General features: G+C 40.4%; 1 protein-coding gene across 1 annotated transcript; it reads left to right on the top strand.

Annotated features, from left to right (window-relative positions):
- The first annotated feature begins 294 nt into the window (after nt 1-294).
- Nucleotides 295-15,787, top strand: sbk1 (SH3 domain binding kinase 1). Its single transcript, XM_007577988.2, has 4 exons — nt 295-889; nt 11,579-11,820; nt 12,710-12,912; nt 14,923-15,787. The coding sequence occupies exons 1-4, from the start codon at nt 852-854 to the stop codon at nt 15,736-15,738; spliced, it is 1,299 nt and encodes a 432-aa protein (XP_007578050.1). The 5' UTR covers nt 295-851; the 3' UTR covers nt 15,739-15,787.
- Nucleotides 15,788-16,865: the final 1,078 nt, after the last annotated feature.

Here is a 16,865-nt window from a genome sequence, read left to right as displayed (position 1 = left end):
TGGCTCCAAATCCAGGCCTCCATTGGTTAATAAATTTGATTTCCATTGATGATTTTTGTGTGATTTTGTTGTCGGCACATTCAACTTTGTACAGAACAAAAGATTCAATGAGAATATTTCATTCATTCAGATCTAGGATGTGTTACTTGAGTGTTCCCTTTATTTTTTTGAGCAGTGTATATTTATTCGTAGGGTTTTATATTATGTATTAATTGAAGAAGATGACTCTGCCTAATTAACGCAGTTCCCTGTGGGGGCCAGTAGGGTGAGCACCTTTTTTACCGGGTCCATGTCCCCCTCTGACCCACCACTTGTGTTCGCCGCTGATTGTTGAACGTCTTGTCGGATGGATGTCCGTGTCCCGGCGCTAGGACCCAGCACACGTGAGCGCCTGTAGTGATCCACAGGGTGGAGCCGGTGAACAATGACTGGTAGGTCCAGCAGATGCAGAACATCTGAACCCGCCTCCCCGCCTCTCGAGCCCCGCTGGACGAACGGACGGACCGGGGCGGACCGACGGCCACAGACGACCCGGGCTCAACCTGAAGGTTTGCTCAGAGATCCGAGCCGCGGCGGCGTGAATGAATGGGCTCCTCTCCGCGTCTCCTGCGTGTGGAAGTGGAAGTGGGTCATGTGGACCACCGGAGGAGCGGGAGATAAACACGCAGCCTCCCGCAGCTGCTTGGCCGGTTAACGGCTCCCACATCCCGCTTCTCACGCTCCACATGTGGCTTTGATTCCTCCGAGCAAAGTGTCAAACTGACGGACAAAACGGGGACTTCAACTTCTCTGTTCTGGAGAAATATTTTTGCTATTTGAAAGCGAAGATTCGGTTAGTCGGTTCCGAGCAGATGCAGGACCATGGAGGAGAGAGGCAGGTCGCCAGCAGGTGAGCAACACGCGATGAGGAGCTTCCAAATGGGTCCAGAAAAAGTGGTTCTGGAAAATCCAGTCCACGAATCCTCCAATTCATCGTTCAAACCAAATGACCTTTGACCCACTCACGGTTGTTTTTTTATTCCGAATTTACTCTGTTTTGTGCAGCAAACAGTCCAGGTTTTCTTCTTCCAGTTTATAAAAGAGAAAAATTAATCCAACGGAAAATCAAGGCAAGCTCCAAAACAATCCAGATATTAAACTTGAAGAAATTAAGGCTGAAATAATTATTCAGATGAATCTTTATTAAAATAACAGTCAGCTAATTTACTAAAATCGAATAATCGTTAACTTTAGTTTACAGACCCAGTAATTAAGAAAAGCTGTACAAAACTAGCATTTAGGTGAAAAACTTTCTTTGTTTGAAACCATTAAAGTAACCATTAATTAATCCTTAACTACAACATAAAGGGCAGCAATTCAACCAAAACTGAACAAAAACTGCAAATATTTAGCATTTAACATGAAAAACCTTCTTTGTAATTATTAAAGTAACCTTCAACTAAATTTAGTCGTCAAATAATCGTTAACTTTGGCATAGACACTCCAAAAAGGGCAGCCATTGAGCCAAAACTGTAAAAAAATGTAAATATTTAGGACTTAATATGAAAAAACATCTTTGTTTGTAACTAAGTTCAACCCAGAACTCATTAAGTTGCATATATTTACCTTCACCTGGTTCAAATTAAGAAAATCTGCTATTAAACACATTTTGCTACCCAAATATTAATTAATTATTCAAATCATAATAACCAGTTCAGGCCTACAGTGTTGAATTTAACTGAAGGGCTTATCTTTTCACTAACTTTTGAAATGCTTGTTTTCTTATTTTAAAAAGGAATTTAATTATTTGTTTAATTTCTTTGGATAATGTACACAATAAGCTGCAAGCCATTAAATAAAATTCAGCAAAATGAGCCATTTTTTAAACCGATTAAGCAATTAATCAATTGTCAGAATAATTGATGAAGTTATCAATTACTAAAATAATCGTTAACGCCAAAACAGATCTGTTGCAATATTCAGAGACATAAAACGGTGAAAAAACATAATTTTGATACATTTAACGACTTGAAAAGCAAAAATCTGACTTTGGTGGCATCGTTTTTCCTGGACAGCTGCTCACTTGTTTTCCCCTCTGCTCTGTAATCCTCATGTCTATTGTTAGCTGATGCAGAAAATGGACCAGACAGGTGGAATCTCATTTTTAATGCATCTTAATGAGCATCTGACTTTAAAATTCCTGCAAAAAGCGAAACCTGGAGGCTGCTAATGGGTCACAAACACGGCAGAGGGACCAGCGAAGTGTTTATTTGCTTCTGCTTTTTGTTGAAGAGCCCAAAACAATTCATATTCAAAGCAGCCTCTGGTTGCTGCATAAATAATTCACATTTCAGGATGATTTCCCAGTAAGAATCGACAGCTGATGAGCGGTTTTGCTGGCGGAAACATGCTCCTCACATATTCTCTGAAATTGTCTCCTCTAAATGCAGCTGGGGTAAATGTTTCAGGCAGACTCTGCAAATAGCAGCAAAAATGAGTTTTCATGCTATTAAAGAGGAAATTGACCCACTCCAGCTGGAATAAACAAACCGTTTCCCTCCAAACCAAATGACTCAAAGAAATGAACATGCATAATTAAAATGTTTATGATTATTACTTGAAAATAAAAGGGTGGATTTTTTTTTACGCTGGTTGTTTTAAATGCAGATTCACTTTGCAGAGGGAAATAAACAAACCCTGGAAACATGTAAATAAGTTATAATGAATGAAAACAAATGTTGCCCCTTTTCTTGACTTAAAAATGAAATTTTCTACAAAGTTCCTTCATTTTAGCTGTTTTTAAAAGCAAATCTCAACCGTTTTGTCAATTTAGTTAGACGTCTTCAGATTATGTGGCATTACAAGATCAGTAAATAAAAATAATGACATTTTGACATTATTACTGTATTTATTACAGGATTTGGAGCATTAATTTCTGCAATCGTTGATTACCTTTGGAAGAGTGACGTTCCCAGCCAGTAACTGTGAACGGTAGCTCAGTGCTAACAGTGTTGAAAACTGAAATATGCAGAAATAAAATGGTGAGATGGTTTGTTTTATACCCTAATGCGGGACTGAGTGATGTAAACATGGATTATTGGAACCAATAGGAAAAATCAGCTGCAGTACCACCGTTTAACCCACAGAGGACAGCACTGATATTTATCTAATTTCCATGAAAGTATAAAAATTTACACAAAAACATAAAGATTTAATCCTTAAGACAAATTTAGATGCCAATAAATGAGTTGACTGGCGGTTAGTTACTCAGTTTGAACTGATTGATGATCCTATGAACTAAACAGGACTTGAACATGTTTTTGTATTTTAGATGATATTTTTAGTGAATTGTTGCTATGTTGTGGGACTGTTGTAAAAGTGGTGATAAGAAATATTTACTTCTCCTTTTTTAGGTAATTGTCTGTCTCAGAAATCACATTTCCACAGATGTGATTATTGCTCATGATAAACAAACCAATAAAGATTTGATTCAGGGGATCCCAAACAGCATTAGCATTAGCTTAGCACAGACAATATTACAAAATATTTAAAGAAACACAAATGTTAAGAATGATTTTTATTCACTATTCAGTAATTGTTACATCCATTTAATTTATCGTCATGGCGATAATTGAAATGCCCACTCCTATGAGACGGTTTCAGAGCGGAACTGTAACTGGTTCCAGTTTCAAAGTGAAGGAGGGAGCAGCTTAGCGAATCAACATTAGCCACTTCCAGCAGAACTAATCACCTTATGCCGCCGTTGCATCATTTAGCGACACCCCCATTTTACTGAGCTCATATTAGCATCAGATTTCCCCCGTGCGTTTAGCATCAAAGCGACGCGCTCCATGTTCTGTTTGCGCCTCGCTGGATTTCTTCCTCTCATCTTCCTCGGACGAAGACTCCCTGCTACAGGCGGAGGTTACTGGCTTGTGTGAATATAATGGTGTCGGTGGGAACAGTGTGTCCTGCAGCTAGCTGAGGATGATGGCGACGACACTTATTATGATTGGCATCCATAATCAGATGCCGTAGGGGAAAGTTTTTGCAGCGGGAGCTTTAATCTTTAAACTCTGATGATGATAGAAAGTGCCAGAGGAAATGCAGTGGGATGCAAATCAATGGAAAGCACTTTCATCATGAGTCCTAATCAGATTGTAAAAGATGACCTCATTTCCAAAAAGCATGAAGTTAAGAAGTTGCTGTGGATAAAAGCTGTTTTCTTTCTCGTTGGGTTGATTCCCCCCAAGTTTCTTCCTGTTATTGAGATTATTTGGTTTAAGTTTTCTATATTTGGTCAAAACTTAATGTATTTTAATATAAAATAGTTCTTTGCTGTAAGGTTAAATGAAAATATGTGGCATTTCTAAATGCTTTAGCAATGAAAATCTGAAAAGTGCAACTTTGACAGTGAAAATCCTTGGATTTACCAGTTTCAGAAGGTTTTTAACAGAAGATTTAGAAAATCATCTGTTATGGTGATTTTCTCTGGTGTAAAAGTAAGTACTTTAGTTTTTTTTCTAAATTTAAATAAAGAAAGTCTTTAATTAAATTCAAACATTAGTAAAATGCCCAATATCAACTGAATGAAAAAAAGTTCAACTGAATATCATCAGCGTAGCAACGGTAGGAAATATTCTTAAAGAATAACCAAAAGTCCAAAGGATTTGTTTAATGTTTTCTTCATTTATTTGGGTAAAGCTTCCAACCATCCAGCTTTTAATTACATTCAGATTTTATTCATAAAATGTCCAATTTCAACTGAATGAAAAGAAATGTACAACTGAATGTCATCAGCATAGCAGGAAACATCCCTAAGAGATGAGAATATGGGACCAAGAGGGAACAGATAAAGTAACAATGTAACCAGACCGGAGCCCTGTGGGACACCAAACCGACAAATGTAAATATCAGGGGTGGGTAGCGCTAACTAAAAGACTAGCTGCGCTAACCCTAAAACACTAATAATAAACTTGAGCTCCGCTAATGCTAAAGCTAAATACCAACACCGTATTTAGCAGAAGCTAATGCTAAAGCGCTAACTTCCATTCTATTTACACCACAACCTTCTAGCACCAATTTCATTTACTGTTTCAGAAGTATAAACTACACATAAAATCCAAATGAAATATTTCAAAGTTTGTCTTTTTAATGCAACAAAATGCCAGTAAGCAGAGGATTCAGTTTAAAATGTTTCCTATGATTGCAGGAACACAAACCTGAAGCAGTTATCGCTTTTACATTTTAAATGTTCGTTTTTAAACCTCTCCACTGCGAAGGTCACATTCATGCAAATTTTGCTGCTGGTTTTAATGATCCGGCGTTTCTCCGGTGTTTCTGCAGGGACTGATTCGGCTTCCTGAGACGGGATCTCAGAAGGTTTTCTGCCATGTCTCGGGTTGACCTTTCCGGTTTCTGTTGAATGCCATTTCCTAATTGCATTACAAACTGAGGGGACGGCAACCTGGCCAATTAAACAAGGCTGTGGACATGTGCAAGGATAACTGTGGGCCACCAAGCTCAGTTTAAGACGGGGGACAAGTCTGTGCATCGTTTGTTTGCACACTTTATATTGAACTGGATGACTTCTGTGTTGGTGTTTTATTGGTTTTTGAAGGTTACATATTTGGAAAATCTGGCATTCCTCTGGTTTCCATAGCTCAGAGTGATGTCAGGACAGCCATCTTGTTTTACAGCTTATATTTATTCAGACAGACAGAATATTAGGACTAAGCTACAAGTTTTATGAAGTCATAATACATCAAGAAAAATTTTGATGTATTAGGAGAATAAAGTCGAAATAATACGAGAACAAACTGTTTATTTTAGGAGAATGAAGAAGTAATTTTAAGAGAACTCTGACACAAAAACTAAAAAAAAAAAAATCAAAAATCAAGCTTATGTGAGCATATTGTGAAGTTTTATAGTTTTTTTGTCTAGCAAATTTTTGATTTTTTAAACAAAAAGAAAATTCTGAGTTTTTTCTGTTTCTTTTGGTGGAATTTTCATTTATTTTTTAAATTTCTATCTACAATGACTCTAACCGGGCTCTGAATCGTTTCTCTTTTCTGTTCTGGTATCCCTCCGCCATCTTTGTTTCTGTAACAACTGGCTCCTCTTAAGGAGCGGCCCCCTCTGCTGGATGCTGTCCAAACTGCATCACTGCAAGAAGGTCTAAATGGACGTTATTAGTTCATCTATTGGAATTAATCTTAATCTAATAAACCATGAATCGACAATTAATTGTAAGTCAATTGTTTGCATTTTTAATTATGAATATATGTTCTTATCATTAAGGGAAAAATGTTGATACATAGAACTCATAAAAGGGAAGATTGAAAATATTTTTTAAAATTGGGTTTTATTTCAGTCAATTCTTATTTATCTTTTTATAAAATAAACCAAGAAAAAAAAGATTAAAACTGGATATGTTATGAAAAAATGTGTGATTTTATCTGTAGGCCGTTGCTGCTGAGCACTGAACCAAACCCCGTCCAGCCCGACTCGCCTCAGTTTGTCCTTCCAGTGTCACTGCGGACGTTTCTGCTTCGCCTCCAAAGTTTGGGGACGTTTCACCTTGGCCGGCGTCCTTCCTGGCTCATTGGTCCTCCCAGCAGGAGGCCAGGTGAATCTGGAGCGCGAACAGCAGGGGTCCGTATGGGAGCCGGGCCGAGCTCAGAGCAGGCGATTTGTCAAAGCGAGAGTCTGTGGCCGATCGCTCGGAGAGCGGCGCAGCAGACGGAGGTTTTCTCGTTCAGTGGGGTTGACAAACGGTACAAAAAAAGACCTTTAGACATCATCTGTTTCTGTCAGGTGGCTTTAGTGCGTCGCACAAAAATAAATGGGCTCGCCAGAACCACCATGTAGAACTGAAACAATCAGTTTCCCACTGAAAACCCGGTTTCTGCACAGGATGTCAACTTAATGAGGAAGAGGATTAAGAAAGCAAAAATAAATCTGATTTTTTTTTTTCAGAATTCCAAATTTTCCGACTTTTTTCCTCAAAATTCTGATGTTTTTCACTGAATTTTCATTTTAATCTCAGAATTCTAATTCTGTCAAAATCCAACTAAATAACCAAATACTTCTTGGTGTACTTTCTGTCAGTATATGTAAATATTTATGTAACTGTTTCTTCCTCTGATTTTCGGCCCCAAATTGAGTTTTAACACTAGATTTGCCTGATGGGGCAAAAACAATTGAAGCAATTCTGATTCAGAGAGAAAATACTGAATTGTATTTACTTTTTCTCGGGGACGTGACGTTCTCTGTGGTTTTAGTTGGAAACAGTTCAGCTCTAACAGGCTGAAACGGGCTGGTTCTGTTGGAAGCCCGTTCATGTCTGAGTGACGTTAAAACAACCTGACAGAAACAGGAGAAGCCCAAAGGTTTGGTTTCCGTTTGCAGTCGGTGGGAGAAACGGCTTCGGTCTCTTTGGGTTTCTCTCTGTGACCTGGAGGCAAAGCATGTTGGGCGTTTTGACAGCTAATTGAGCAATCGGTCCTCATTAATAATGGCTGTTTGGCCCGGAGCAAAGCGGCTAGTCCATTAGCAGAGAGGGTAAAAACGTGGCCAGGGTCTGCAGTCGATTTACTTTTTGTGTTTGTAGAAACAGGCAGGAGAGGGATGGATCAGTAGCTGCTGATTTCATCCTCACATTACGATGCGTTAACACCAACCCTGTTCTGTCGCTTTAACCCAACTCCTTTCTGGTTGTCCTGGTTTGATTGTGGAGGTTTAAATGCTAATTGGACCAGAAACATTGAATTCTGGTCGTCCAAACTTTGGTCTCGGTTTGGTTGAAGTGAACTCTGGTTTGGTTTGAAATCATATGTAAACACCAAGTGGACCGGAGACCGCTCCAAAAGCAAGAAGTGAACTACAGCGCAGGGCATTGTGGGTAAATACAACCAAATCAAATGTGCTAGCTTAGCGCTAGCAGGAGAAATGGATCTTGGTGTTTAGCTAAACACAAAAGAGAAATCCTACAACCTCTAAAATCTGTTGCCACTCCATTTTTGCTTACATTTTGTGAAGAAGGAAGTTTTTCAGTCTGTGTGCTCCAGTTGGCAATTAATTGATTACTAATTTAGTTGACAATTACTTTAATGATCAATTACTTTAATGATCACAATTAATCCAATTAATCGTTTCAGCCGTAAATAGAAATAATGAAAATAACAGTTGTTGAACTTTCCACCTTTTCTCCATGAGAACAGCAACTTCATCAGTCCTGGAAGAGATCAGTCAGGATTATCTCAATTATCGATTAATCACGATTAATCGTTTCAGCCCTAGATAAAAGTAATGTTGAGCTTCCCACCTTGTTCTAAGAGAGCAGCAGTCCAGAGTTCAGTGGGCGGATTTAAAACGTTTGTAGATATTCGGGTCGGACTGAGTCGGACTCGGACCTCCAGGTATTAAAACTGGATCTTCTGTATGTGGAGCGTGTGATCGCTACCTTTTCTTTCGGATGAAGCAGCAGTTATCCACAAACGCTGCAGTTGTGCTGCAGCCTGCAGCTGCTTCCTGTGAGAGGTGAAAGCACAAAGGGCCTTTGATGGCGCCTCCGATACGCCGGACCGACCCGCTCTCTGCCAAAAGCCTCCACACAATCATCCCTCAGATAACCCAGCTCCACTGGCACACCTCCGCGGCTCTGTGCTGTGTTTCTGAGACGACCAATCTTCTCATCACATTTCAGGAATCCTAATCCAGTTTTTCCCAGGGAAACGGAGGAGGCGGGATTGTTTTTGTCGGAGCGGGGTAATGTGATTAGGAGCTGGAGCTGAGTGGAGGGACAGTAGAGCAGGCCCTGCGCTCCACTCGGCTCTCTGATCCACGCAAGGTGGGCGCTAACAGGAAACATGCTAGCATGTTAACATGCTCAATCGTTAGCATGCTAACTCATGTCTGTCTGGTTTTAACGTTTAATCACCAACCAGGACCACTGATTGGTCTGGACTGCTGCCAAGACTCGAAGGATGAAAAATCCACACCATCTTATGTCATCAACTTCATGGTTGTGATTTGCAGAGCATCCTTCTATGGCGCAGTAATAGTGCCAAAATTCATTAAATGGCTAAAGGACAATTCCACCTTGGTCTGTCACATCAACCAGTTTTTGGTAGAAAAAAAAAAAAACAGTAAATCATTCACATGGACATTATTGAGCTTGTTTTAATTAGTCGTGCGATTAATTTTGTCTTGGTTAAAAACTTTTCCACCTGATTGTCCGGTAGACTCTGTTTGATTTGGGACAAAAATCTTAACATCTGTTGCATCACATTCATTTCCCTCTTGGGCGCTGCTCCAAGAAACACTGAAAGAAACTATATGCATGACAGCAGCCAACCAAGCCTATGCTAACCCTAAGCTGTTCAATGCTAACACTAGCCTATCCAAGAGTAAGACCAGCCTACATTTGATAATGGACGACCCTCAGCATGCTAGCTGCCAGCCTCTTCAAAGCTAATGCAAGCTAACATTCCTCTTAACGCTGAGTTACCGACATTGGATGATCACTAATCATGAACCAGATCAGCAAGTAGCTTCAGAATGGATATAGCTTCCTGCAACAAGGAAGTAGTCGCCACTGGGTGCACAATAGTCTTAATTTTGGCACTAATACCACACCATAATCCTTCCTGTTTCCAGATTCCTCCTTTCATAACAAAACAACGGAGATTCGGTCCAACTCGACTTTATCTCCTACCAAAAACCTGAACCAAACTTTCTGATCCATGTTCTCCCGTCTGCATTCACCTCCAAAGCGCGTCGTTAATTCATGGTTTTCCACCAGAGGAGCCCAGTGAGTGGCAGACACATTTTCGGCGCTCTTCTTTGAACCTGGTTTAAAGCAGCGCTGCTGTGAAATTGGCTGCAGGGAAAGAAAAAGGAACAAAAGAGAAGCTTTTAGCTCTGAATGACGGATGAAAAAGGCCATGAGCAGAATGGCTTGTGCTGATTTGGAGCCTATTTGTATTGTGTGTGTGTGCATGCTGTGCATGATTGGATGATTAAATCTGATTGGGTGTGCAGGGAGGCTGAGTTAAGGAGACGGAGACAGTGGGTAAGATCATTAGTGGGATGTGTCGTTTGTTTTAGTTGCGCTGTTGTTCAAACAGTAACTGAGACAGAAACAATCTCATCTCATGTGAAGCTTCCTGATTTAGTTCTGCTAGAACAGCAACTGATGATTATTTCAGATTAATATATCAATTATTCTAATGATTAATTGATTAATCTAATTTAAAAATGGCATCTTCTACAGATTTTTCATTTAACCACTTCAGCCTTTTTCATAGAATATTAGAAATACATTGAAAGGTGCAAATGCACAAATAATTCAATTCCTTGTTAAAAAGAAAATTAACATTTCATTTCCTAAAATGGAACAACAACATTGCTTTAGTAGATCTGAGCCGGGTGAAGCCAAAACTAACACTTAGGGGGTTCTTGGAAAAAGGTATTTACAGAAAAGTGTTTTTATCTTAAATGCAAAATGTTTATATGTTTTGTACAGTTCTGGCATATTTACTGTTCTGTATTTTTTCAGAAAATGGCCTTTTGAGGCATATATGTATACTCCAGTTTACGATTGAGACTAAATGTGACAATTATTTCAACAACCGATTAATCACAAATAAACTGATTAATAGTTTCTAAATAGAAATTTAAAAATATTGTTGTGAACTTTTCAACTTTTTTCTATTAGAACAGCAACAAAACAGTCCTGGGTTCAGCAAATCAAGATTATTTCTGTAATCGATTAATCACAATTATATTGATGAATTGTTTCAGTCCTAGATAAAAATAATGAAAATGACTGTTGTTGATCCATCTTGTTCCATGAGAACAGCAACATAAACAATCCTGGAAGAATTCAGCCAGTGAAGAATATTTCAGTAATCGATTAATCACGATTAACCTAATTAATTATTTCAGTTTTAACAAAAAATAATTGCTGTCAAATTTTTAACCTTTTTTTCTATGAGAACAGAAACATAAGCCGTATTGGTAGAGTTCAGTTAGTCAAGATTATTTCTGTAATATGCACAATTAAATGGATTAATCACGATTAACTGGACTAATCGTTTCAGTCCTAAATAAAAATAACAAAAATAAGTGCTGTTTAACTTCCCTTTTTTCCCTATGATAACAGCAACATAAACAGTCCTGATAGAGTTCAGTTCCAAGAATCAATTAATCACGATTAATCTGATTAATCGTTTGAGCGCTATTTTTTCTGACCTTTAACCTCCAGCTTCAGTATCTCCTGTTTCTACAGGCCTCACTGTAAATGCAGATGTAGTTGTTGCTCCTGTAAGCGTGCATGAAGCTGTCAGCTCCGGATTTATTGCCATTTGCTCGTCTTTCTGCGTATTGATTTTTCCGTAGCTGCTTGCCAGTAAGTGCTGTCTGAGGCCTGCAGTATCTGAAAGCTTAGCAGAGTCGTCTGGACGCAGCAGGAAGTCTGATGCATTTACTGAAAGTTCTCCTCATGGCGGTGCTCGCCCCAAATCGATAGCATGAAAGCCGAGAGCCGCCATGTTGGAGACACGTCGATTCTAACCGTGTTTTCCTTTCCCGCCAGCGTGCCGCAGAGCGTCAAGGCGAGCCTGTCTCTCTCCCCCTCCGGGCCGGGGCGAGCGGGCAGCGGCGGGGGGTCGCCCACGTCCAAACCGAGCTACTGCGGAGCGGTGCCAGTGGAGGACATGCAGGCGCTGGCCATCACCTCGCTGTCCGCCGCGGACGTAGCCAAGCAGTACGAACACATCCGGGAGCTGGGAAAGGGGACGTACGGCAAGGTGGACCTGGTGGCTCACCGCACGCAGGGTGAGTCCCTACGACCTGCTCTATGGGAGACGATCAGTGCCACAAATAAAAAATAATAATAATCTGACTATAATCTCAGAAGATTGTGTTTCTTCGTGACAGTTAAGTGGTTAAATTAGTGGCATGAACACAGAAAGTGAGTAAACATGAAATGCATCGGCGTGTCAGTCAAATGTATGACGCCATATTAGGGTGGTTGTGGATAGAAAATAAGCAGTAAATTTCGACCAAAAGAATTCTGATTTTTTTTAAACATTGATCTCAGGAAAGTTCTAGAAAAAAATTGGAATTTCTGAGTTTGAAAAGTTGTAAATTTTCGACTTAAACATTTAAAATTTCTGAGATTAATTTAAATATTTTTGAGTTTTTTTTGGTAGAATTTTTTCCCCCATTCTTTTCTATCTACATTGGCCCTAACACGCTGTCGTACAAATGTGACGACACAGATGAGTAAAATTAAGATAAATAAAAATCGACTGACCTAAAGTACGTCTGCTGCAATTATGAACACAAATAATGGAGGAGTCAAATAATACCTGAAAATTGATTCTTTCATTCATGTTGAGAAATCCTTTAATCTCCATGGGAACCATTCAGCTGTGCAAAACGCCTGGGTGGACCTAGCTCCGCCCTCCCCCACTCAGCTCCTCCAAATTAGCCGGCAGCAATTAGCAACCAGCTGCTGCTGCTCAGAGCAACGCTGGTAAAAACATTAAAGGGTGACTTCCTGGAGGCGGAGCTTCAGAAAGAGCAGGAGCTTCTTAAAGAGACACATAAAACAAACTCATGTAAGGAGCTGCTTATTCACAACATTTCTCATTCAACATTTAACGTTTCCTCTGCAGGGATCCAACAGGCCAATCTGAAACGATTTCTCCTGGTTTTTCAGGCACCAAAATGGCGCTGAAGTTTGTGACGAAGAACAAGACGAAGCTGAAGAGTTTCCTGCGGGAGTTCAGCCTGACGGGTTCTCTGAGCTGCAGCCCGTTCATCATCAAGGTCCTCGACGTTCTGTTCGAGACGGAGGACAGCTACGTGTTCGGGCAGGAGTACGCCCCCGCCGGCGACCTTTTCGACATCATACCGCCGCAGGTAGCGCCAGCACAACGCTCTCCACCAGTCGCCACCTGCCTCACCTGGCTCAGAGGTGTCCAAAGCGAGGCCCGGGGGCCATTCGTGACCATTGTACTGATTTTGTGCGGCCTCCCCACCCCCAAGTACAATTAAAAAGAATGATATAAATTTGACCCAGATGCAGATGGAGTTTTAATTTTAAATTACCAAAATAATTTTCTGAGAAAGCATTCGTCTTTTTACAATAGAGCTTTAACAAAAAGTAAAACCAAATTTAAACAGAGACTTTTACTGAAAAGCCCAATTTTCTGCACCCAAATCATCTTTTATTTTTTATTAAGCTTGGCTAAATATAGCGAGCATTTTGAAAGAATGTGACTCAAATCCTGTTCTTATTACTGAAAACAATTTTATTCAATTGAGCCCAAAAGAAACTGAAAAGTAGAAACCTTTCTACTAATTCAGCAAACCTCCAACATCCACTGCGGCGTATTTGGGCCGTTGTCGAGAAAATAAAGGAGTACATTTTCAGCAAAAAACTCGCTGGAAATTCAAAGAGTTTCAGATGTTTGACCATTTTTCATTCAAATTTCTTAGTTCAATCTAAAAATGTTTGAGTTTTCCAAGTTTTTCCTAGAATCTTTCTGAAATGTCAGATTTTGTTTGTTGTTTTTTTGAAACTGAAATTTCCAGGATTTTCTCTCTGATTTTTTGGCTTTTGGATTTCAGAAATGTCAATGTTTTTCTTTCAAATTTCTGAGTTTAATCTAAAAATTTCTGAGTTTTTTTTCCTCTCAAATATTTGACTTTTGAAACAATGAAAATTTCAGGTTTTTTCTTGAAAATTTCTGAATTCTAAAAGATTTCAGTTTTTTGGCAGAAATTTACTATCCCTTTTTTCTATCTACAATTGACCCTACAATAAATTGGATCAATAATAAATATCCATTAAGAAAAAATAACTACAAAACTCAACCCTCATTAGCTTGATATGTTTTTGTTTTTTGGTTAAGTTTCTTTGAGCCACAATTACTTTTGAGTCGACAGTTTTGAGCAACGTGAGAAAAGTTTGGACACCCCGGCCGAAACGAAGTGCTGCAGTCGGTCATGATGTTTGAAGTTTTAATAAGCTCTCCTGGGGACGGATTTCCTTCTGCACCAGATTTCACCGTTTGAGTCTCACTCCAGCTGAAGTGCAGGGACTTCAAGGGCGCTTTAAAGAGGCGCTAAAACTGATTGCAGGGAAATTTACAAAGAAATTTTAGATTTTAGTATTTCTTTTATCAGCATGTCGATGTTCTTTTCCAAACCTCGTCTTCATTTAGTTTCTCCTCCCTCTGTCACCTCTCTGCAGAATAGAGCGCTAAGAACAGAATCCTCAGCAATCGTCAATATGAGACAAAAAATAACCCAGGAAAATAGAAAATGTTCAAATGAGAATTTCACTCATTAAAGGAAGAAAAGAACCAAATTAACCTGGTCCGACGTGGAAATATTTAACTACCAATCTAATTATTTAGCCTCATTGTTGTTGTGAATGTTTTGTTACAATAGCAGAATATTTAGTTTTAAGCTAGATATTTAGATTCAAACTAAATATTTAATGTTGCAACCTAATATATTTAGTTTTTAGGTAAATATTTAGCTAGCAAGCTACATAGTTAGCCTACAACTAAATTTTAGTTCCCAACAAAATAATTAGCAAGGAAGCTAATTATTAAGGTTTAATCTATATATTTAGCTATTCACTAAATATTTAGCCTCAAACTAAACATTTAGCCTAAAGCTAAATATTTAGCCAACATTCAAATTCACTTGCCGATAAGTGAACTACCAAAATAAAGCTGGTTTGTCTTCTGGTGACAGAATAACTGAGCCAGGAGGTCTTGGTTAGCTTTTCATTTGAAAACAGTTTTTTTTTTTTTGTTTTTTGGTGAGGTTATTTCTCTCCGATATTAAAATATCTTGGTGATCTGTAGCGTGTGTGAGGAAACCGTCAGAAACGTTTATTTCCTGTCTGTCCTGCAGGTCGGCCTGCCGGAGGAGATGGTGAAGCGCTGCATGCAGCAGCTCGGTTTGGCTCTGGACTTCATGCACAGTAAAAACCTGGTGCATCGGGACGTCAAACCCGAAAACGTGCTTCTGTTCGACCGCGAGTGCCGCCGCATCAAGCTGGCCGATTTCGGCATGACGCGGCGCGTCGGCTGCCGGGTGAAGCGGGTGAGCGGCACCATCCCCTACACGGCGCCGGAGGTCTGCCGGGCCAACCGCGCCGAGGGCTTCCTGGTCACCACTAGCATGGACGTGTGGGCGTTCGGCGTGCTGCTGTTCTGCATGCTGACGGGGAACTTCCCCTGGGAGGCCGCCATGCCGGCCGACGCCTTCTACGAGGAGTTCCGGCGCTGGCAGAAAGCGGGCTGCCCCGCCGGGACCTACCCGTCCCAGTGGCGCCGCTTCACCGACGACGCCCTGCGCATGTTCCAGAGGCTGCTGGCCGCCGAGCCGGAGAAGCGCTGCGGCGTCAAGGACATCTTCTGCTTCATCAAGTACGAGCTGGTGAGCGAGCTGCGGCGCCGGGCGTCCTACCGGGCCAAACGGGGCGAGAGGTCCAGCTCCGGAGTGTGCACCGGCAGCTGCGCCGCGTCGTCTTCGCGTTCCTCCGTCAGACACCCGGAGCCGTCCACGCCGCCGGGAACGTCCTGCCTCCGCCCGGCGCCGCTCAAACGCAGCGTCCTGTCCGACCCGCTGTCTCCCAGAGACGAGGCCGGGCAGCACCAGTCCCCGGGCCGAGACAAGAACAAGAGCCAGATGGTCATGGCGACCGCCATCGAAATCTGCGTTTGAGCGCAATGACGGCTCGTAGGTCCGACGGCGTAAAGCGGCCATTTTAGATCAAAAGAAATAATAATGATAAAGGACTAAAATTCTGGCAATAACTCAGAAATTTTGAGATAGAAAAAAATTGTGAAATTTTGAAATTAACCTCAGAAATTTTCAAGAAAAAATTGGAGCTGACCTGAATTTTCAACTTTCAAAACTCTTAAAATTTTTGACTTGTGAAACTTGGAAATTTCCAAGTTTTTTTTTATGAAGATATCTCAGACTAATCTAATGTTTTTGTTGTTTTACAAATTTTCTAATTCCAAACTCAGAAATTTCCCAGTTTCTTCTAGAAACTTTCTGAGATAAAACTCAAAATTTCTGAGTTTCTTGATGGAAATGTACTCCTTTTTTTCTTATCTAAATGGCCCTAAAACACCGTCGTAAGAGGCGTTAAAGGTGACCTATTATGCTTCCTTTGACAGGTTAGGATAAATATATGGCCTATACAAAACATGTTTATTACATTTTTTTGCACAAAACCATTTTTGGACAGTGAAATTTTAGTCAGAATGAGCTCCCTAATCCTGTTTTGTCAACACTCACGTGAAAATGGCTGCAAACAGATCCGCAATTATACAACAGTGCATCTTTGAAAAGCAGAAGAGGAGCCTCCTGCACAACCAACAAGAGTACAGCAAGTGGTTTCTGGATATTAAGTCAGCTACTAAATACTTTTACAGCAGTAAAACCAACTAAGCAGACATGCTGGAACTCAGCATCTGTTGCTAGGTAACGGGGCTCGACTGGGGTTGCTAGGTAACGGTGTAGTGCTCTTCAATGTGACTTAACAATTGAGGTTTTTGAAACACTAAAAAACCTGAACTTATTGCCAGAAAAACAGTTATTTGATTTTTTTAAAGCTCTTGTTCTGTTTTTTTTTTTCATTTTTTTTTCAAAAGCAGTAGAAACCCAAATGGAAGAATAAAAACGTGTAAAATGTGAACTTTGCGTAATGGGCCCCCTTTAATGGCTTCAGAGGTACCGAAACGTTAAAGGAGAAGCTCAGGATCCAAACCCACGCTGGGGGAAATGGACGCCATCAATCAGCGGCGAACTCTGGGACAGCCTGTCAATGAAACTCAATTCCA

Source organism: Poecilia formosa, unplaced genomic scaffold (assembly GCF_000485575.1).
Source record: "Poecilia formosa unplaced genomic scaffold, Poecilia_formosa-5.1.2 Scaffold463, whole genome shotgun sequence".
In the NCBI taxonomy this organism is placed as follows: Eukaryota; Metazoa; Chordata; class Actinopteri; order Cyprinodontiformes; family Poeciliidae; genus Poecilia; species Poecilia formosa.
Note: the sequence above shows the minus strand (reverse complement) of the source record. Positions and strands in the feature narration are given on the sequence as shown.

Bases quoted from the DNA above. Each gene is read 5' to 3' on its own strand.
- sbk1 (XM_007577988.2), top strand. From the start codon at position 852: ATGCAGGACCATGGAGGAGAGAGGCAGGTCGCCAGCAG. The intron at 890-11,578 runs GTGAGCAACACG...CTTTCCCGCCAG, and splicing joins GAGAGGCAGGTCGCCAGCAG to CGTGCCGCAGAGCGTCAAGG. The intron at 11,821-12,709 runs GTGAGTCCCTAC...CTGGTTTTTCAG, and splicing joins GGTGGCTCACCGCACGCAGG to GCACCAAAATGGCGCTGAAG.